The 23,407-nt window shown below is 37.6% G+C and overlaps 1 protein-coding gene across 1 annotated transcript in view; it reads left to right on the forward strand.

The window, feature by feature from the left end:
• Positions 1–23,407, forward strand: part of VPS26B (VPS26, retromer complex component B) — a 589,545-nt gene that overhangs the window by 411,409 nt on the left and 154,729 nt on the right. Inside the window, exon 3 of the mRNA XM_044081166.1 lies at positions 14,293–14,457. Coding sequence (XP_043937101.1) covers positions 14,293–14,457 — 165 coding nt within the window. The remainder of the gene's footprint in view (positions 1–14,292; positions 14,458–23,407) is intronic.

The raw sequence follows: 23,407 nt of genomic DNA on the forward strand, positions 1-23,407 counted from the left end.
TTACTGTTGTAAGACTGTCTTGAAATCGTCTTCAGCACAGGATTTCCAGCTAGTTGTTTAATTGCTGTACAGCATAGCATTTGTGAGTCTCTTTTGTTTTTATATTAGCAGGACTTGGATTACTGTTTGTGTGGTAAGAGGTTTTTGTCTGGTCTATATGAGTTGAGAAGTCCACAAAAGGACTTGTAGTGTAGTATTTATTGGCCAGAGGGCTAATTAGTTAATTTTCTGTTTTTTTATATGTTGCTTTTTAAAATGTTTGTGTTTGCAATGGTTAGCAGTACCGTGTATAGCAGCAAACACCTAGAAAGTGAATTTTCCCTGTAGAATGGTCCATAAAACTGTACCTTGTAAAGCAGTAAATTATAGCAAATAACTTATATGCTAACAAGCTTTGTGCAGCTAGCTGGGTGTTGAGTGGCAGTATGCACAGATTAAGTTGAATTCAGTGTTGCGTAAACATTACAGTTACTACAATTTAGCACTGTTTTGCATAATCTGCACCAATAAAGCTCCCTTATCACCGTGCACCAACAAAGCAGTAACCCCCAATGCACCAACCCCCTGCAGCTCACCAAAGGACTGCACAGTACGGTTATGCAATTTCATAACTTCTCTGTAGCCAGTTTGGTAAATATGTGCATCTTGACACAATATTGCAAATGACTCAACAACCACTTAAAAAGAAGCAGACACTGTATGTGATAGGCGTACTTATCAATGACAGTGGAGACTAAACTCTTGCATACAAGCCCACATCAGTTTTTCAGAACCATACACACAACACCCACTTCACACAGCGCACAGCAATCATGTACACTAACATATACTGAAGCACTTATAAGCAATTTTTCCAAATAAAGATCACCTACAGCACCTACTGTCAAAGCTATGCCTCATTAAGCCCAAAAGTGAAAAAAAACACCTAACACCACACATATTGTCACTCTCTGTGGAGCCCCAAACACTAAACCCTTAAGACAAGAAAGTACACTTCCCAGATACACTGATGCCCAGGTTGAACAAGAAGTTAATTGTTCGTTGCTTATCTTGAGCGAGGATCCACCAGTTAACATCCAAGTCAAGTGATTACACTACAGGTACCAGTATGATTCCATCATTGTCCATTTAGGTGTAAATGACCTGAGATGTACATCCCTGGACTGTATGAAGAGAGACATTTTGGAACTTTCAGGCTAGTATGAGGCTAGCATTGGCAGCATATTACCATCACTAAAGATGTCGCTACAGTATGAGCCAAAAATTATTGCTTCAACAACTGGCTGGCTTTCGGGTGTTAACTCTTAGTGGATTCAATATTTGTCAACTTGAGAGGACATGGATGGTCTGCACCTTTCCCCTCTAGGCTTTTGATTACTGGCTAAAACTTTATCCACACTCAGTGTCTTTTTAAGGCAGTGCCATATTGACAAACCTACTATCATAGCAAAATCAGCTAAACTGATCCTCAAGGTGTTACTGCTCAATGTCAGCAGCCTAAAAAAAAAAAACTCCACCAATATCAGTCAATATGCATTATCTCTGCTGAAGTAAAAGTCATCTGAATAATTCCATATTAAATAGCTCTATAACTAATGATGAGGTTGCTGCTAGAAAACAACTTTATATTTCACTATTTCATCTACAAATTCAGTGTCTGCTGCTCTTGAAGAATAAATTACCCATCTTCTTCTTCTTTCGGCTTTTTCCCAGTTAGGGGTCGCCACAGCAGATCACCTGTCTGCTCATGATTGGTAGTGGAGTTTTACAGTGTTGAGTTGCCAGCCCGGCACCCAACCTTCCACAGAAGGCGCACACATGCAGGCACTCACACCTAGGGCCAATTTAGATTGTCCAATCCACCTACAGCATGGCTTTGGGATGTGGGAGGAAACCAGAGTTACCCGGCGGAAACCCACGTGACCACAGGGAGGACATGAAGACTTTGCACAGAAGGCACCTCAGCCGAGGATCGAACCGGAGAACCTCTTGCTGTTGAGGCGGCAGCGCTAACTGCTGCACCACTGCGGCCACCCATGTTAAGTTAAAAAGTTGGTAAGCTGATACTGTTGTAATAGGGAATGGATGGCAAACATGGGCCAAAAACTTTGGCTAGGCTTGGAAAGGCCTCATGGCCAGTAGCCTAGTAACTTCCTGTGATCCCATGAAAACAACAGGTTTATAGTCCCTAGGCATCTTGTCCAAAGGAGGACACACTCAGAGCTTCAGAACCCTCCCCCTTAAAGTACAACACAGTGTCAGCAATCCATCTGCATGGTGTGGGAGTAAAACCCTCAGCCTTTTGCATCAAAAGCAAATATGCTGCCTGTTGTGCTACTAACACTGCTTTCAAATTTTATAGCACAAACACTGATGAGCATTTTCTACACAAAACATTTGCAGGAGATACAGCAGCTCACGCTAACTTCATGGGTTCTCTTTGTAAGCCAACTGCATAGGGATTAACATTTTTTGTCTAAGTGTTTATGTTTGATGCCTAGGTGTGGGGGTGGTGTTGAATGTCTTATCGAGACCTTTACAAGACACAGTTCAGTTTTCAGAAGGACAGCTCTTTATAACAGATTTTCTCCAGGAATTCTCCACTCTTCCTCCAAGCACACACAACCTCCTGCCCTTTTACTTCAGAGAAGCAAAACAAAATAAATAAATAAACAAATAAATAATTAAATAAATAAAAGTCCCTACTGATAGTTTTCTTTGCTTTAGTAATCGGACACCTTGATTCTTTTTACCACTTCAGAGAATTCAAAATAACTTTCTACTGCACATTTATAACATATGCCTTACATCTAACCATATGCCCAACGTGTGGAAATCAGCACAATCAGCAAAAAATACTTCTCCCCAGTAAAGGGTTTCTACTTTTTTTTCTATTTTATTAATCCCGTTCTGTCGGACCTTTACCATCTAAAGCCCAAAGATATATGCTATCGGTTTCAGTACTTAGTAGGCCTATTTTAAAGGCAAAGCATTCAAAACTCAGAAGGTCACCACTGCATTGATATTATTATAAAAAAACAACACAACAAAATGCAGTATACTGCTAATCATAGCACTGTCCGAAATGCTGCATGCATTTCCCTTACTCAACCAACCATGCTTAACGAAATCTCGCCTTAACCATCCATTGCCAACTGATTGACACACCAAGGTGCAAGTTTGCAAATGTTAATTCAAAGGGTGAAGGAAGTCAACATACAATGTAACAGAAGTCAGACATACCAAAAATATTGCCTGCAACAAAGATGAACTGACAGCCAGTGCATCATAAGACACCCAGTTTCCCTTGCAAAAACAAGAAAGTAGCAGACCCTTCAGCAGTAAAATAACCGATGCACTAAAATGAAATAGAAGCCGCTTCCCTTGCAGAAACAAGAACGAAGCAGAATCTTCAGCAGTAAAATAACCGATGCACTAAAATCAAGTAGGAACTTTGAAGATGTGCATCAATAATTGAAGGTCTGCAGAAGCATGACAAAACCTAGTAAAATCAACAGCAGATGCAAGCAATTTTATCACTTCGGTCATTACTGCAACGGCAATATCGGCACTGATTTATCAAGATGATATTGCACTATTGCACTATCGTGTTTTCATTTTAAAAAATTCTCGAGCAAAGAAGTTGGGTAGAGGGGGGTGGCATGACTAATTTTAGTGAGACAGAGAAAATGTGATGGTTTGCTCATAGTTTCTAATACGAGGTGGCATTTGGGATGTTCGTGGGCACATCTTATATGTTTTTTTTTTCTTTTTCACGAGGTGACTCTTCCAGATTGCTGAAGTTTTTCCTATACCCTTAAAGAAAAAATGGTACACAGACTGTTTATAACATACTCCTTAGGAACCAATGCAAGATGTGTCTTAACTGTAAATGGAAGTAGCAGTTACAAGCCGACTGAAATGCCTCAGATGTCTGTAATTATGCTAAACATGCCTGTGGTAAAAGAAAAAGTCTTCACTCGAAAACACTTGTGGGATAAGCAGGTATCGTAGTAATCCCACAACAAAACAGATGCGTCTAACAACTTCAGTGAATAGAGTAGTTCCCACAGTCAGTCAGCAATGCATTTTTATTGGCTGAAGGAACCAACAATTAAAAGAGCTCATGTATAATTAATAGTGTGAGCGTTCCCAGGGCGAAAGGACTGAAGGAGGCGGCTCATGGGCAGTTCTTGGACAGCAGCTGAGCAAAAAGTGAAAAATAACATAGGGCATTATTACCAAACAGTTTGAGTGCCCATACGTTCTCTACAGCTCTGCGAGACTGTGATACGCTTAAAGATGGCTCAGAGTACCGGAGCTGTAAGAATGGCTAATGAAAACAATTATGGAAATCGTGATGTAGGATAGCAGAAGGAATATGGTACAGTGTTACAATCAAAAGATAGGGGGAAAGGAACTTCAGAAATGAGAAAACAAGTGCAGCAGCACGTAGTGGTCCTTTAAGAAGAATCTTATACATAATGCAATATCTGACAGGGAGCCAATGGGAAATGTGTAAAACAGACATAATACAATGATATGGCATGATCCCACACATTATTACATCAACTACTTAAAGAAATTCCACATATGTGAAAGGGAAACGAATAAAACCATCCATGGATCACTACAACTAAAATTCACTGAGCAGTCTAGACAAAAAGGCAATTAGACGTGTTAAAGCCACATACCTATGCAGTAAACAAATCTCAACATTCTAACCTGTGGAAAGGGAGAAGTAAGCTAAATGGCCACACAAAAATAACTGAGAACATACTCATTTACCACTAATGATTTTGCCAAATAAATGTCAGCTCAACTCTGGTATATCATCCCTCTAATATTCCTTCCCTACCTTGAACTATGAAGATCACAAAAAGAAACAAAAAATTACATTTTTTGCCCCTCTTTTCTGTAATTATTGCTGTCCTAGCCCCTATATCCTCTTTGTGCTGGATCTACTAACTAACTCCTTTTCCCCTGGACTTTTTCCTGCATTTCTGGGCATGTCATGAATACTAGGCAGGGGAGGGGCTCGGCATGTTTGAGTGGCCCTCTGAGGGGGTCTATATGACCACCCCCCCGTGTGGCAGTGTGGTTAAGTCTAGGATGAGAGTGCAATGTGAACAAATGGTATATAACCGTTCCTCTTCAGCAGTTAAACCAGGCCCATTTCCAACCCTGCTGAACATATCTCCTCTAGCAATATCCTTGACCTCCATCAAGGATCATTGCCAACAGGCACCCATGTACCACCCTCTCCCCCCTCTCTGCCACTCTGTCAGTCACCAGAACTGCTAATTGAACCCGGGTCACCTGGTTCATAGTCAAGGGTTTAATTCTCTATACCACCACATCAGCTAACAAAAATGAAAAAACAAAAAAAATCTAATTCTGTCTCTTCCCCCACACAGTGTGACAAGCTGTGATGGCCTTTTCCCGTTGTTCATTCAACAAATTATGAGACTTGATTTCCAATCACTGATGTCATCTTTTTACTCTTTCACTCTTTACCTACTTTGTCTGACATTTGATAAGAAGATGTCTTAGACCATATACCAAAATACACCTATCCATCTTTTATGTTAACCCTGATCCCCCAGAAAGGTAAATTGTTAGTAGGAGCAATAGTTATCTAACTTACTAAACTCCTTTGTCAGTGTAATATAATTGCATTTCACTGGTAGGGTTTCTTACAACATAGGAGAGGAGCACTCAAACTGCCCTTCATGCGCTGACACAATTCAGCCCATACTAACAAAGGCCACTTTACTGGTGCTTTATTTATCAGTTCAGTAGAGCCCTTGACTGTGTTAATCTCACTAAGCTAATTAATTCCATAGCTCAATCTCAGATCTCCCACTTTAGAATGGTTATCCAGTTCCCTAGCAGACCCTTTGCTACAAAAATCAGTAATTCCTTTCACCACAAAGTTACCATCATTCCCTCAGGCAACATCTGGAACCCTGGTATGTTGAACATAGCCTTCAACTCTCTGCCCATTAACCCAGCAGACACAAATGTCATTCCTTTTGCTGATGACTTAACTTTTATAACTCCTACTCTACTTGTAAAACTGTACTACTAATCCTCCAAACAGCACTAATCAACCTATGTCCATAGCTACCAGGTAAACACTAACACTGAACACACAAAAAAAAAATATTTCTTTTAGCAACCACCAAACGTTAAAACAACCTTTCACATCTCCCATACCCCTTAACTTTTAATTTGAGTGATTTTCTTCATTCAAATACCTTGGCATATTATATGACCCAACTTTAAAATGTATCCCTACAAATTATACCTATTGCAAAATTCACAGTACCTTCCCCTTAAGGAAAACATGCTAGAGGCACAATATTTTACAGGCTCAGGTAGAATTATATACCCAGAAGTTTAACAAGAGTGGGGCTATGACTGCAGTCCTTCTGGGCGCATACTGTCAGGGGTGCAGTTGTCAGGTGCTGCTGGTGCAAGAGTGCAGTATGGGCATTGTTTTTTTTTACCCCTCAACTTTGAGTTGAGGTGGGTGGCAGGGGTCAGATGAACTTTCTAGGGTTTTGAATATGCCCTCCAATTCTTAGTTTGAGAAAAAACCCTTAACACATGGCAAACAGTATCCAGTAAAATGGGTCACTTCATCCCCCTGTCATCAAAGGCATCACTGTATCTCTCTACAAAGAGCAAATTAGCTTGCAGTAATGGAAAGCACTGATTGCCTTCTAAGCAGTATACACCAAACCATACACAGTGATACTACTCACCCCTTAAGCCACAAACTACTTGTTTAAACACTCAGCACCAACGACAACAATCCCAGGTCAACAGTGCTGTATTTGTCCAAATAACTCCCTGGCAACCCCAGACTTGCATTTCCCATCCTTAACCCCATTCTGTGTGACACACTGCCAACTGAATCAATCAAAGACCGATAACATCTTGACCATTAGAGCTGCCTGCCCTAGTCATTCCCCTCATAACCTACAGTGGATATAAAAAGTTTACACACCCCTGTTAAAATGCTAGGTTTTTATGATATATATAAAAAAAAATGAGACCACAATAAATAATTTCAAAACTTTTACCACCTTTAATGTGACCTATAACCTTCACAATTCAATTGAAAAACAAACAAATCTGTTAGGGGAAAAATATAAAAAATAAAAAAATGTACAATATGCTGGTTGCATAAGTGTGCACAGCCTTAAACTAATACTTTGTTGTGTGTGCACACCCTTAAACTAAAACTTTGTTGAAGCACCTTTTGATTTAATTACAACATTCAGTCTTCTTGGGTAGAAGTCTATCAGCATGGCACATCTTGACTTGGCAGTATCTGCCCACTCTTCCTTGCAAAAGCGCTCCAAATCTCTCAGATTGCAAGGGCATCTCTTGTTCACAGCCCTCTTCAGGTCACCCCACAGATTTTCTATTGGATTTATGTCTGGAATCTGGCTGGGCCATTCCAAAACTTTAATTGTCTTCTGGTGAAGCCATTCTTTTGTTGATTTTGATGTGTGCTTGGGGTCATTGTCATGCTGAAAGGTGAAATTTCCTCTTCATCTTCAGCTTTCTAGTAGACACCTGATGTTTTTGTGCCAAAAGTGATGTATTTGGAACTGTTCATAATTCCCTCCACCTTGACTAACGCCACAGTTCCAGCTGAAGAAAAGCAACCCCAAAGCATGATACTGCCTTCACCATGGGAATGGTGTTCTTTTGTTGATGTGAAGTGTTGTTTTTGCGCCAAACGTACCTTTTGGAATTGTGGCCAGAAAGTTCAACCTTGGTCTCATCAGACCATAACACATTTTCCCACATGCTTTTGAGAGACTTGATGTATTGTTTTGCAAATTTTAGCCAGGCCTGGATGTTTTTCTGTGTAAGAAAAGGCTTCCATCTTGCAACCCTAACCCATAGTCCAGACATATGGAGAACACGGGAGATTGTTGTCACATATAGTACACAACCAGTACTTGCCAGAAATTCCTGCAGCTCCTTCAGTGTTGCTGTAGGACTCTTGGCAGCCTCCCTGTCCAGTTTTCATCTTGTCTTTTCATCAATTTTGGAGGGACATCCAGTTCTTTGCAACGTCCCATATTTTCTCCACTTTTTGATTACTGTCCTCACTGTGTTCCATGGTATATCCAACGCTGTGGAAATGTTTTTGCACCCTTCTCCTAACTGATACCTTTCAGCAATGAAATCCCTTTGATGCTTTGTAAGCTCTCTGCGAACCATGGCTTTTACTGTAGTAGGCAACTGAGTAAATGTCAGGAAAATCCTGCTAGGACAGCTGAACTTTATTTGGAGTTAATCAGAGTCTCTAATTGAAGGTAGGTGTGTACCCAAGAAGACTGAATGTTGTAATTAAATCAAAAGGTGCATCAACAAAGTATCAGTTTAAGGGTGTGAACACACAACAAAGTATTAGTTTAAGGGTGTGAATACTTACACAACCAGTGTATTGTACGTGGGAAAAGTTTTGAAATTATTTATTGTGGTGTCATTTTTTTATATCTCAAAAACCTGGCATTTTAGCAGGGGTGTGTAAACTTTTTTTGTCCACTGTAAGTACACTGATTTAGTATTGACTTGTTCTGTAACACTTTTCCTTCATTCTATTTCCTGACATTTGAGTGTAGTAGGCTGCATCATTTTGTACACATGCTTATACTTTGTATGACTATGTACATTTTTTATGTGGATGTTACTCTTACTGTTTTGATATTTGCATATACCTTATTTCATATGTAACTTGAATCACGGTATGTTGGTAATCATGCCTTTTTATTTATTTCTGTAAACTGCTGATTCTTACTGTCTCGCCGCTATACAACCATGCCATGTCTGAAATTAGGCCATTTTTGGTTCAATCCACTAACCCCTGTTAACAGATTTCAATTAAATAAGTAAATAAATTCCTTCCCTCCATGGGACTAACTATTTGAGCCTGTTGTTAGGTTGATATTATTGAAGTTAATTTCTCTGGAAACATTTAAGAATGCAGAGCTCTAGGCCATTAATCATAATGATCCATGTTTGGCTTTTCCCAAGAATAGGGTGCCCCATAGGATGAGCACTTGCTTACTTTTAAAGGTGGTTTCCAAGTTCTTACTGAATCACTCCATTCATTTGGTTTCTTTATAGGGGAAAAACTGGGGAAAGAGGCCCATTTCACTCTGGCTAAGCACTGGGCAATTCAGGTGTTTCCTGAAATAGGTGTACGAGTTTGAAAAGTAGGCTGGTTTCAGAAAGGAAGGACTTGTGGTTGCTAACCAGGTGCTTTCCAAGTGGATTGCTAACTGCACTGATTTTTTGCCAGTAGGCTGATAAGTGCGCACAAAGAAGTGCTGCAGACAAAGCTCAGTGTGATAGGGAAGTAGTTAGAGTGTTTGCTTCAGGAATGTCTCCAAGGCACACTTGTGTGTCCTGGCCACTAGGTCTTCAGTGCCTACTTTTTACCAAGCATTGTTATAGTGACTGCAAGTAGGAATGTCGAGCTACATTTGGGAAGTCAGTATTGCCGCTTCATGCCTGTGTTGTCCTCACACTCGTTCTTGTTTATGATTATTCCCTGAGGTTTAACCCAGCCAAGGAGCCATCAAAGGAGGTTCTTCTCAGACATCATATGATAAGGACATGTACTGGGAACTCCCTATGATGGGTTAAGAGCACTCTTCCTTTATTCATCTGTGGATGGGTTGTCTCATCTGCCAGCTATGTATTTTAAATATACATTTACTATTAAAGATTTGAGGACTGTCACATCAGAAAGTAATATCTTTAGAATATCACACCGAGATCCAGCAAGATCGAGCACCACAACATCGAGCGTACGGACATGCCCCTCTGGTAACACCTTCTGGAATTTTTCTGTTTGAGGTTTTTCAGTTTTGTGCTTCTTGATCTAGGCAGCTTGTTTCCCAATGTAACAGTTGAGTTTTAAATAGTGAAATGAAAATGTGTGTGTGTGTGTGTGTGTGTGTGTGTGTGTGTGTGTGTGTGTGTGTGTGTGTGTGTGTGTATGTGTGTGTACATATATATATATATATATATATATATATATATATATAGATAGATAGATATATGGTGTGTGACAATTTATTGAATACTGAAATATTGAAAGTCATAACACTTGATGCAGAATCCTGAAATGTCAAAATGTTGAAACTTTACAATGTTGTTGTTGTAGTAGAAGTAGTAGTAGTACCTTCTAATATCATGCATGTACTGCGTATGTACACTGTCAGTACACATCCAGTCAGCAAACAGTATCACTTCCATGTTGGAGAATCTCAGAAGTGAACACTAACACGAGTCCTGCAGGGGAGACCAGTCTCACTCTCCACACATGTACAGGAGTAGGTATTTTGATTTCAGTATTTTAACAGTTCAGCATTTTGAAATTTCAACATTATACATTTGGCATTATGACTTTCAGTCTATTGCTTTTCAATAAGTTGACATGAAAGCCATCTAGATTATAATTTTTAGTAAGTTTACATGGAGACATATATATGTGTGTATGTGTGTATGACCACACATAATATATAGATACATATGTATGTGTGTGTGTGTGTGTGTGTGTGTGTGTATATGTATATATATATATATATATATATATATGTTTACATATATATGTTTACATGGATCTCCTTTATATGATAAAATGTTCACTTACCTGAAAATTAAAAGGACAGGGTGACTGTGATGAAAACATACTTTCACAAACGGTCAGATCACAGAAGTTTTACTCTGGGAAACGAAACACTTGGCTACCATGGTGAACTTTGCCTTTTTCCCCACTGTAACACAGTGTCGGAGTTGGTATATTTAGTTGGGGGTGTGGGGGGTGCAGCTGCCTACATGGGGGAGTGTGGGGCAAAGCTCACAGTTGGGTGGGTTTGATTTGCTTCGGTTTGTTTTTTTTCTCGTAGTGGCCAAATGGTTCCTTTCCTGGAGTAAAATTGCAGTGATCCGAGTGTTCATGAAAGCAAATGTTCAGCGAAGTCATCTTGTCCTTTCGGGGAAGTGAAAATTCGGTTATGTGAGTAGACTTCTGTGTGTGTGTGTGTGTGTGTGTGTGTGTGTGTGTGTATATATATATATATATATATATATATATATATGTATATATATATAAATCCAATAAAAAACAGAACTGGTAACTCGAAAATTTCAATGAGTATCCAGGAACCAGAAGGAAACTCCAAAAGTTAGAATTCACTCTGTTTAATTTACCACGAAATAAAAACAGCCACAAATAGTATGTTGACAGCACATTAACGCTCTTTGCAGTAGTTGCGTTTTCGTCCCTCACTAGTCAGGACTTCATCAGACAATCGTTAAAATATTTAATTAATGCTTAAATACAAGTTCAATTCAAATTCAGCCAATAAATATAAAGTGCATTAGTGATTTACATTCCTATTACTGCCCCCTCATGAATATATCAAGCTTCTGAATAAAATACAATAAAATAACTTTATTCCATCTCCTTTCATTGTTTTACTTAGTTTGTACTTAATTTGATAATAAATATGTTTGTTATGTTTTAAAACCTTTTAAAACCTATTAAAAAAGTTTGTTGTTTTATTTAAAAAATATTAAATGAATATTGAGTATGTAAAGAAAGAATAGTAATTCAGTGTGGTTGAAACTTTTAAAAAATAAGAAAATAAAAAGCATAAAGATTCCTTTTTAAATACTGCCATCTCCTGGTCATTGGAAATATGTCAATTCATTCATATTTCTGCAGCTTTTAATTTTAACAATGGAGTTAAGGAGATGTGGTCATTTAGTCCTGGTATTCTTGTGGCATCAAGTTTAATTTGCCACCATAATTCCTTATAACCTAACCACTCTTCCCACAAACCTCCCCTTAACTCTTTTTTGACTTGTTCAATTACAAAAAATTCAAATTGTGCCCCTTCACATTCTTTAGTATGCCTGCTTAGTGCATTTGTTTCTTTATTTTTAAGAATATCATAAGTGTGTTCATAAATTCTCTTCCTCAGGGCCCGTTCCGTCTTTCCTACGTAAAATGAACCACATAGCTTACACACAGCTAGATAGACTACCCCCTTAGTCCCACAATTATGGTAGTCATTGCTCCTGATAATATAATTTCTTCCAACAATATTGACTTCACTAACGTTCATCATAAATCCACATTGATTACACCTATTACATTTATAACTTCCTTTCCTTTTTTGTCCATCCATAGTCATTTTTGTCTGTTCTTTATTATCCACACTAAATCTCGATTTTGACTCCAATATTTGTTTCATATTCCACGAGTTCTTATAAACTATTTTTGGTAATAAATTATTTATGCTTCCTATGTCAGTTATGGCAGAAAATTTCCCCCACTCTCTTTGGAAAATTTCACCTATTTTTATATTGGAAGTATTATATTCTATAATTAAAGCTTTTTCGTAATTGTCTTTTCTATTATTACTGTTGTCATTTAAATTATCTACAAAATTAGTGTTTGTTCCGTCTCCTTTAATAGGTTTAAATCTGGTGGCTCTACCATTTTCCACCTCTATTCTTATTTTCCTAACAAAATCTCTGGGATAACCTCTTTCTTCAAACATTTTTTCCAAAAAATCACATTCTTGTCTAAAGTCCGTGTTTGAGCTGGTCATCCTACTACCCCTTTCTCCATACTTTGTTGTTTAAGTTTCATGTCTTTCAGAAAACTGCTGATTTGGCTTAGTGGTGTGTTGCTCTGACTGTAGTGCACAGGGTCCTGGTTCAAGACTTGGCAGTGAAATGCATGGTGGTAACACATTTTATTCAAACAACTTTCCAAAATTATGCAAGCAATGTTTAAAATGTGTCCTGTCTTTTGCCGCCCCCCCCCCACCCAAAAAAAAAAGTGAAAATGAAAATAAGTGCAAGAATCTGTGCAGGATGTCTATGGCTTACACTACTGTCATTCTATATTATATATATACATATATACATATATATATATATATATATATATATATATATATATATATTGTGTGTGTGTATGTGTACCTACTGGAAAAATGTTTAAACAAATTTAAAATGCGCTCTAACTTAAATCTAACAAGTGTGCTGTGTTATAGAAGGAATATAACTTAATAAAGTCAGGAAGGTGTATCAAAGAACGCATGTATGTTTGCTTTGTGTGCAAGGGGCCTCTGATTTGAAAACAGCCCAAAGGTAATCTTTATCCACCACTGGCCATATGCATTTTCTTTGGCTGTGGTGTGGGTTTCAATGCTGTTTCAAAGAATATGAGTTTCAAGGGCAGAGAAGTTTTAATGGCAAGTCTATTTTCATTGTGAGACAGTATTACTTTGTTTAGCAGATATCTATTAGTTTTTGTGCATTGTGCTATAAAATGTAAAAATAAAATCCAAATAATCATTGTAGAAGTAAAGCAGTATGCACACATTAGTGTTTATGGTAAACGTGACAAAGTAGCCAGGTAATGGGACATTGGAATAGCTGCTGGGGGACTCTGGTGCTATATTTTGGTGCTGTTCTTCAGTTTGTGTTTGAAATTTGGTATCCCACAATTCCATTGGAGTGAGCGGGTTGTGTAATTATGTATGCACATTTTACACTAATCAGTGTATAGATTTGTACCTATTCCATATTTTTGATGTTTCCAGGTTGAGGGGTATGGCAGTCTGTAGGATATAAAATATACAAACATCTCAGGAAGCTCAATTATGCAACAAATGAAAGTCTTTTTAAAAAAACACGTGAGAATAAAAGTGAATGTGTTCTGCTTGAAATTTTTAAAGTGTATAATTTAACTATATCTGAAAGGCAATTTCATTATCTTCTCATGGTTTTGACATTGTCTAAACAAAGCTTTTAAGGTTGCTAATTTAGCAGTTGTTAAGGAAATTTTGTTTCACATCTTTGTAAGAAATGCTATCAAGTATAAGCATTCAGCTTGCCATTAAAACTTCTCTGCCCTTGAAACTCATATTCTTTGAAACAGCATTGATAATACAAAGTGGAAGTAGGAGTGAATGCTGATGTATCCCCAGGGCTTATGTGTGTTTTATACTATTTAATGTAAAGAAGTCTGAAGCACTCAGTTACATTTTAAGTAGATACATGCGTTCATTTAAAAAGGGAGCTTAAAGCTGGTGATGTTTCAGTTTTATCAAGTCTGAAGAAGTGAAGTAAATAAAAACCTTGCTTTTGTTATGCTATTTTATTTAATCTTTTTGCTGTTGGGCCTTTGCTGTTATTTTTTAAGCAATAAATGTATTTTTGTTCTTTGTGTAGATACTTTCTCAGAGCAACTATCACTCGAAGGCTAAATGATGTTGTGAAGGAAATGGATATTATTGTACACACACTCAGTACATATCCTGAGTTGAATTCTTCCATCAAAATGGAAGTTGGCATTGAAGACTGTCTGCACATTGAATTTGAATACAACAAATCAAAGTAAGTTTATAAGACTGTTCTGTATAAAGGAGGCCATGTACAGGTCTGTGACAGTGTGGCCTGTCAAATGCAATATCATTTTATTACATTATGACCCTTAACCTTGAGTACAGCAGGTCCCATTAGAGCTGCTGGAAATGAAGACCTGAGAATGAGGTAGCCCATTTCTTCCTCTCTGTGTTTGTGTGTGTACACAGTAGTAGGTTGGGGTAGGCTTGATATTGGTGTTTTATGCATGTGTGCAGGTGCAAATGTTGTATAGTATCATATTTTGTGTAAATGTCTTGGGGTGCTTCATTAAAAAAAATCTTAAAGCAGCTGCCATACTATCGTCACTCTTTAGTATATTTTGGTATCAGTAGCTTTGAACTGGCCCCCCAGCACCACAGAAACATGTTCTCGTACCTCAGGAGATGTAAGTATAGTGAATTAGCTACATGGGCGCAGAGACACACATACACACACACACACACACACACACACACACACACACACACACACACACACACACACACACACACACACACACATGCAGACTCATTCTGTCAGTCACACACACACTCATCATGAGAAATACATTTTTGTAATTTATTTGCTAAGCACTTCCATCATGAGAGAGCAAGACATAATTGCCCAAGAAATGAAACTCCTTGATTAAAAGTAATTGAGGAAACAGCAGCCCTAAAACTCACCTGCACAGGGTGAAATAGATGTTTTTGCAGGGAGAGAGCCTCCATGCATTGCCCATGTGGAGGGCAGTCCCTCCACTTCCTTAATTTATAGACTAATTTTGCAGTTACACAGCATATAGCTGGGAAAAGAGAAACTCTGCAGACAGCAGTTTGTACAAATTGATGCCACATTGCCCACACAGCTTCAGTGTGAACTTCAGCCAGTTGTGCCTGGTCATTTAAACCCTCTTCATCTAATCATCATGGGCATGTAGCCAAACTCTGCCATCTTAATACATTTATGGATACTTATGGACAATATTTTACTGTAAGCCAGGAGTTAAGCAGTAGGAACAAAAATGGTTCCCCTGCATTTGACCGAATGTACATTTGTTTGTCAAACTCAGGAGTGTGATTTAATGTTGACAGTACGGCTGGCTGAGCAGTGGATATGTCAGTGGTATAGAATGTTGATACAGTTAAGTGGGGTTGGGGGTGGTGAAGAGCATCTTTGTGTGTGTATGTGAGTTACAGTTGGGTCAGGGATGAGTGAAGGATGAGTGTTGTGTGTTTGTTTGTACGTTTATGTATTTTAGGGTAAGGGGTAAGGTTAGGGGACAGATGTAGTGTTGTTTATGTGTTTTTTTGAATATTTGTGTATCTGAGTCTGTCTTGTATAGTGGCAGTGTTATGGAAAGATTTTAATGACATTAAGGTGTAGGGTTAGGGTTGGAGGAAGGGGCAGCATTAGGGCTAGGGTTAGCACCCAGTAAGTAAGGTGGTGCAGATGGATGGAAACCCATTACCCTCTTTAGTAATGGGTGCTAACCCTAACACTGCCCCTTCCCCTAGTCCTATCCCTACAACTTACCATCATTAAAACTTTTCTGTAACACTTCCACTGTTTAGACACATTTGAGGTTACTGTTTGGGGGGAGGGGGGAGTTTTAATATAATCTCTCTAGATATTATTGTTTTCATTTTTTTTTGTTTCTTTTTTTGTTATGTTCAAATTTATTTTTTTACATTTGACATTATGGCAGTCCAGTGTTACACAACAGAGACACACACACACACACACACACACACACACACACACACACACACACACACACTCACACACACTCCCTTCACAAGCTTGAAGTTTCAAAACTTCAAACTGCAAATGGTCGAAACCATAAGATCGAAGTTTAGAAACTTTGAACGTTTTGAATGGAGATCGCTGTACAACATGGAATAGGAAATTTTCTATTATCCTCACTGTAGTGTGATATTGGTGAGCAGGGGGTGTGAGGAGCAGGGCAAAAATGTAAAAAAAAATGTTTTTATTTATTTTTTTATTACAATTTCGAAGTTTCAAAACTTCAATCATGTGGTCTCGACCATTTGCAGTTCGAAGTTTTGAAACTTTGAGCTTGTAAAGTAGGTCCATGTGTATACATACACAGTGAAATATTATATGCACTGTTTGGTATGCTAAATACCTTAAAGAATTCCAGGGAGTATTAATAAACTAGCCTGAATTGAGAGAATACTTTTGACTTGGGGGTGATTTGGGTCATGTAGAAAAGCAGGCATATTAAGTCTTTTTAGAAAGTAGAGCTTATAACAGGGAGATTAAGTTAGGAAGATTTAGAGTTGTGCAAGTATGGCTGTTCCACTGTTTGGGATTAGTGATAAAAAAAGGCCTTGCCTTTCTTGTGACATTTTTAATTATGGTACACAAAGAAAATTTGAAGTAGTATGGTAGATTGGGCAGCAACAAGGGGATGAGAAAGTTGAGACACTTTTGCTGTGATAAGTTGAGATTTGATTGATCGTGTACCAGTCACTCAGTCAAGGAATAGTAACATTAAGTTAGTTTCTTCAGAAAGTTATACTTCTACCAAGTTTCCATCAGTGAATTGTCGGCAAGCCAGCTGAGGCAGCATTTTTTATTTAAGGGAGCAGGGATTAATAGATGGGATCATATAAACGTTGCTGAAGGACTGAAATATTGAATGAAAACTGCTTTCTCCTCTCCTGGAAAACACACTTCAAATCAAACATACTGGTTATAAAGTAAGAAAATCTGGCTGTGTACAAATCCAGAGGCCCTCATTTTCTATAGGTACTAGTGAAAAAGAATTTGAAAAAAAAAATGCCAGCATCCTAGAACACTATTCCTCAAAATATCACGCAAATAAATACACTGCTTTCTGAAAACATCTTCAAATCATGTAACAGTACACAAATATGCAATTGTTTAATGCCCATAAGTAAAGCTGCTTCTATCTATTATACATAACTGAGATTAGGATACTAGAAGTTGCTATTTTTTATCTTACTGGGTAAAATACACGTAGTGTATATTATTCTCAGTGTCTAAATAATGTTATTCTCCCTACCTGTACATTGTATTGATGGCATTTTTTAAGAAGTATTTTAGAACTGAGAGTGCTAGTAAATGCATAGCAATAACTCAAGTCAGCCAGCTCTGATTTACATTGTTGGACTGCTTATTTAAACTTTTCTAAAATTAGTAGAACTGTAGCAAATTCTTTATTGTATATGCTCATTGATATATTTATGCAGTGTGTAATGAGTGTATTAATGTCTCTGCATGATTAGGAACCAATATATGTTGATTTGAGTATGTACTTTAATAACCACTAATTTGTATGTCTGTATTGTAAATATCTGTAGGTTATCTGTTGGTGCCCATCGACCCAGGTTGTAGCTGAAAAGGGTCTTTGGGCAAATTCACTTATCAGCTTAACAAATGAGAAAGAAGGGGGACAGTGATATTTTTAGGAGACAGTAAGTTAATTAAGTGTTTGAGAGTGGCTGTAAGCTGATATATTTTGAGTAGATGACTGAGAACACACTGGTGGCATATTCTTAGTTATTACCATATGTACCTCCAACTAAGAAAATGATTCATTTGAATCAGGATATAGATCTGACTTGCCTAGACATACTAAATTAAGATTGCTGCTAATGAGTGCCAAAAGAGCAACTAGTAGAAAGTGGAAATCAAAATGTATACCAAATGTAAAGGAAAGTTTGACTATTGTATACGAGAATTAGTTGGATCTTTATTTAGTGGAAGGAGCAAATGTCATTGAAATAAATGGAAATTGTGAGAACAATACATACTATATAATGTTCAGGAAAAAGAGTTAGGCTTAAGGGAAGGCAAGAACTGATCAATTTATGTAATGCTAGAGTGAATAAAAACCGTTAAAAAGAAAATGTGCTGTGAATAACAATAACAGTAGCAATACAAACTATTAAAAAGTGGAGAAAGTGTCTGCATAATGCATGTAAATAATAATGGGAAGTGTTTATTCTTATTTATTGTGTATTTGTGAACCAGTATACCATAATGACTGTTTTTTTTTAAATATCTGTATTGAATTATCACTTGCGACATAGGCAAACTTACATTCATATAAAGGTAATTAAACTATAATTAACATAACAAACATACTTCACATATATTGCTGTATATCCTATAACCTAAACAACATTGCATAAATTATTTAATTCTTGCCTTTTTTTTTTAAACAAGAAACATCTTTATTAAACCATCACTTAATACGTAGGCATTTGTACATGTATATAAATAAAAACAAACCACACCGACACAATCCTAGTTGCAAGCATTTTACATTACAAACCATACAGACACACTCCCAGTTGCGAACATTATACATCACTTATAATCTACCCAATCTTTTTCAGTCTAACATTACATAGCTCATTTAAGTCCTGTCGTTTTTTAAACCTCGTACCTCCCTTGTATGTATTGTTCCCACAATTCCCATTTTTTTGTATGTTGTTTGCTCATACCCTTTTCTAAATATCTCAATTTCAGTTGTTTTATCTCTGTTACTATATTCACTACTTCTAGTATAGTTGGTTTAGATTTTGATTTCCATTTTCTAGTAATTGCTTTTCTGGCAGCCACCATTACTAGACACAGCAATGCCTTACCATGTTTAGGTAATTCCGATTATGTATCATAGCTGAATAAAATCAGCTCCCTCATCAGACCAGTCTGCCACCCAGTATCTCTGACAGTGCATCCTGCAGGGAATCCTTTAAGTCTGCCAATTCACCGCACTTCCAGAAAGTATGTTTCCAATTATTTCTTTCTTCGTCGTTACACCTTCAACATTTGCTGTTTGCCTGAGGAAAAATTCTCTGCAGTCTACTTGGGGTATAGAAATATATATGTAAACATTTCCAGACAAAAATCCTAACTCTTCTAGATTTTGTTGCATATTTGGGAAACATATATGTATCCTCCCATTCTTTCTTTGTGAAATGCTCATGCAATCTCTCTTCCCAATCCTTTGTAACCTTCTCTATTTGATTCTTATGGTTATCATGCAATATTTAATATGCTCTACTAATTTTTCCTTTTAATTGCAACTTCTGCTGTAGATTCTACTAAAAACTTTACCAGTGCTGGCCTTTCATTTAGGACCCCCCCCCTTATTTTTTCTCTTTACCTATACTCTGATATCAATCCCTGATAGGCAAGGCAATCTCTAACCTGCAGTCCAAATACATTCTTGGCATCTTCCCATTGTATCATCTTTCCTTCTCTAGTTATTTTCTCCCAATACCTTGGTTCCTTTGCCAGTTTTCTCCAATGAATTCCAGCCCCCTCTTGCCTATTGTTTATATCCCTCATTGCAGTCATCCCTATCGGTAGAATCTCCTTTCTCCAATCCCATGTTGGCTTAGTTCTTAGAATGCTTTCTTCTACTTTATGGATATAATATTCTGTATGATTATTGTTATTCTCCTTAAAGGCTTGTATCCAAAATCCCAATCTCTCCTTGTTTCATCCCTTTCCACATTGAATTATAGTTTTCTACTTGTGCTGTGTATAGGAGTCTTAACTGTGTAGCTCTGAAATACCCTTTCAAATTGGGTAATCCCGATAGTTACCTCTCTCTTCTTCATCGCATCTACAGCATTTGCTTTTTACCAGATGAAAAATCATCTGAAGTCTACTTGGGGTATAAAATACTTTTATAAACGCTTCAATGCAAAAATCCTAAACCGTTCGGACTTTTTTTTTTTTGCATACTTAAGAAGCCCAAAAGATTTCTTCCCATTGTTTTGCAAATTACCTTTCCATTCTTGTTTCCCTGTCTTTCCTAATGTCCTGTGATTGATTATTATAGTTGTCTTGCAATATTTGTATGCCCTACTAATTATCCCTCTTTTGACAATGTCTTCTGTTCTAGACTCACCTAAATTTTTTTCCATGACTGGTCTTTCACGTAGCACTCCCTTATTCTTTTCTGTTTGCCTGTACTCTGTTATCGGTCTCTGACAGGAAAGACAGTCTATAACCTGCAGTCCAAACTTCTGCTTAGCTTTATCCCACTGTACTATTATACATTTCTTTCTCGAGTTACTTGCTCCCAGTACCTTGTTTCCTTTGCTAATTTCCTCTGGTAAGTTCCGGCCACCTCTTGCCTAGTTTCTATATTGACAGACATGCCTATTAGTAAAATTTCCTTTCTGTATTCTGACGGCGACTTAGTTCTCAGAATACTTTCAGCTACTTTATGAATATAATAGTCTGCATAGTTATTATTTCCCTTAAGGACTTTCATGCAAAACCTAGTCTCCCTTTATTTCTCTAACTTCCCACTTGTTTCATCATCATCATTTTCTACTTTGATTTATAACCTTTTTCTTAAGTTCTGTATATGAACATTAACTGAGTAGCTCTAAAGTACCCATTTAAGACCTGTATTCTTAAACCACCTAGTTCTTTGGAGATGATCAGCTTATCGCTCTTAACTGTATTCCTCTTCTGTTCTCAAGTAAACTCCTTCAGCTCTTTAATACTGTCTTCAGCTTCTCCTGTGATTGATAAAATATGCCTGATCTGTATATAGGACTAAGGGGACTAAAATCTTTTACTGATTGTCTTTAGTATCCATCTCTGTATTCAGAAGCTTCCAGTTCTCACTTTTTGTATTTTTTATTGCATCTTTTCCTACATATCCTCAGCTACCACAATATAGTGTCGTAATGGAATACTAAGCTATCAATCCAAGGGGCCTTTTTATGCCTAGCCATGCTTCCAAGTAAAATTTGATTGTTTTGGGTTCCCAAGGGTTTTATGGGGGTATGTGTATTGGGCGTAAGTGGGCGAGCATTTACAAGCATCCCCTCTTGAATAAGTGAGGGATGAACTCTGCTTCACATGGATGGGAACCATGATCCAGAGAAGGGGAAGCTTTCAGAATCCTTTTTAACTTCCTGTGTTTTATCATCATTAATGTTATACTCTAAAAAGATTTCAGTTTGTCTCAAAATATTCTACAACATTGAATTGTCCTTCTTTAGCTTTATTAAGTACAAACTAATATCATCTTCAAATAAAGCTAGCATTTCTTGAGTACAGTACCAGTTATATCCTTCAGTTTGTAAATCCATTATTTTCTTTGCCATTGACTCTAATTATAAGTATAAAGTAAGGAACTATGGTGAAAGAGGACATCCCTGGCCGGTGCCTCTTTTCAAGCACAGCTTGTCAGAAAAGAATCTTCCCACTTTAATTGTTATCTCTGACCCTTCATATAGCATTACTTTTAACCTTATTGTTCTGTCAGGGAAAACAAATGCTACCATTGCCCTACTCCTAAAATCCCAGGTGACTCTATTAGATGCTTTGTATACATGAAGATTAGGAAGAATAATAGGCAAGTGATTACAGGGACCAAGAGAAGGCATAGCCATATACACCTTTAAATAGACACACTTGTTCTTACCAACTTTGAGTTTTTTAATGCTGCCCACCTCCCAAATCAAGCAGGGATGTAAATAGAAACTCTCATGTAAATGTTTCCATCCATCCAATCAAGACTAGCCTTAAAGGCAAAAAAGTACTATTACTCCCCATCAGGGAATCAAATCCTGGTCTCCAGTGTGACAAGAGGGATACTCACCATTAATGAGGAAGATAGGAAATTAAAGGTTTGGACACACAGGCCCTAAACCTGCATACATGTGCTTCGGAGCCTAGTACACCACAGCTACACTGTACAAGTACTAACAATAGCAGCGTTTTCTCACATTCCATCTCCCTCTGGATCATCTTTTCACTGTTCATGTCATTAAATGCTTGCTTTTACTTCACAAAACCACACTGATATATGTTTGTCAATTTTGGTAACATCTTTGTTCTTTTAGCTATTATTTACACTGTATATACATAGTTTAAAATTGAAATGATCCTGTATGAAACAGGCTCTGGATGTGTTTTGGCCTCTTTAATACAGCCACCACAGTTTTCCTTCAAGGTGCAAGTACTCCCTCCCCATGCTTTTTCTAGTATTGTTAAACATTTAATTTGTGATTATTTTTCTTGTCATGTTGTTTGTCTTTCGGCTTTTCCCAGTTAGGGGTCGCCACAGCGGAACTCCAGTCCGCTAATGATTGGCAGTTGTGGTGTCGAGTTGCCAGCCTGACGCTCAACCTTCAACGAAGGCACAGCCATTCAACGCATGTCTTTCAAATGCCCACTCGAACACAGGGAGGACATGCAAACTCCACACAGAAGGCACTCCCAACACAAGCTGATAATTGAACGGGAGGACTTCTTGCTGTGAGGCAACAATGCTACCGCTGCACCACCGTGGAAGTTTTTCTTATCATTGACTCCCTGTTTTGGGCTACAACTCTTTATACTTAATTCACGGTGGAAAAAAGTTTTTGCACTGTAGAGTTTTATCATAACTGCAGTCTTTCTGAACTCCTGCATATTATTCAAATGTTCCCATATTTTCTGTTTAGCACTGTGCAATTGCTCCTGTTCTTGTTATGTGAGATTCCTCTTCTTCTGCTATACTTTAACGGCTGTCGTCCCCTTTAAATAATTCCTATTACATCTTGCCCATCTCTTCCACCTTTCCCTCTTTTATACCATGTTTTTAAACTCCATTTTCATTTTATCTGCGTCACTAGCTATCCCTTCTGCAGTAACTTTTATCTTCCTTAATAACTCTTGATTCATATCCACTACCCATTCCTTAAATTCATCTCTTTTTAACAGAAAAACAGGAAAGTGTGAGTGTCTTATTTTGTCGTTATCCTGCATCTTTATCTTCATTTGTATTCCTGCGTAATCTTATATAGTCATTGGACAGGTTTCAAGGCTTTCAGTTAAATACACATGCTTCTGTGAAATGTTATTTTTATGCAATTTAACACATTTATTGTATCTTGAGAAATATGTAAAGTTTGACCGAGTTCCTGTTGCT

This window comes from Protopterus annectens, chromosome 8.part0, assembly GCF_019279795.1.
Source record: "Protopterus annectens isolate FY-2018-M chromosome 8.part0, PAN1.0, whole genome shotgun sequence".
NCBI classification, from domain to species: Eukaryota; Metazoa; Chordata; order Ceratodontiformes; family Protopteridae; genus Protopterus; species Protopterus annectens.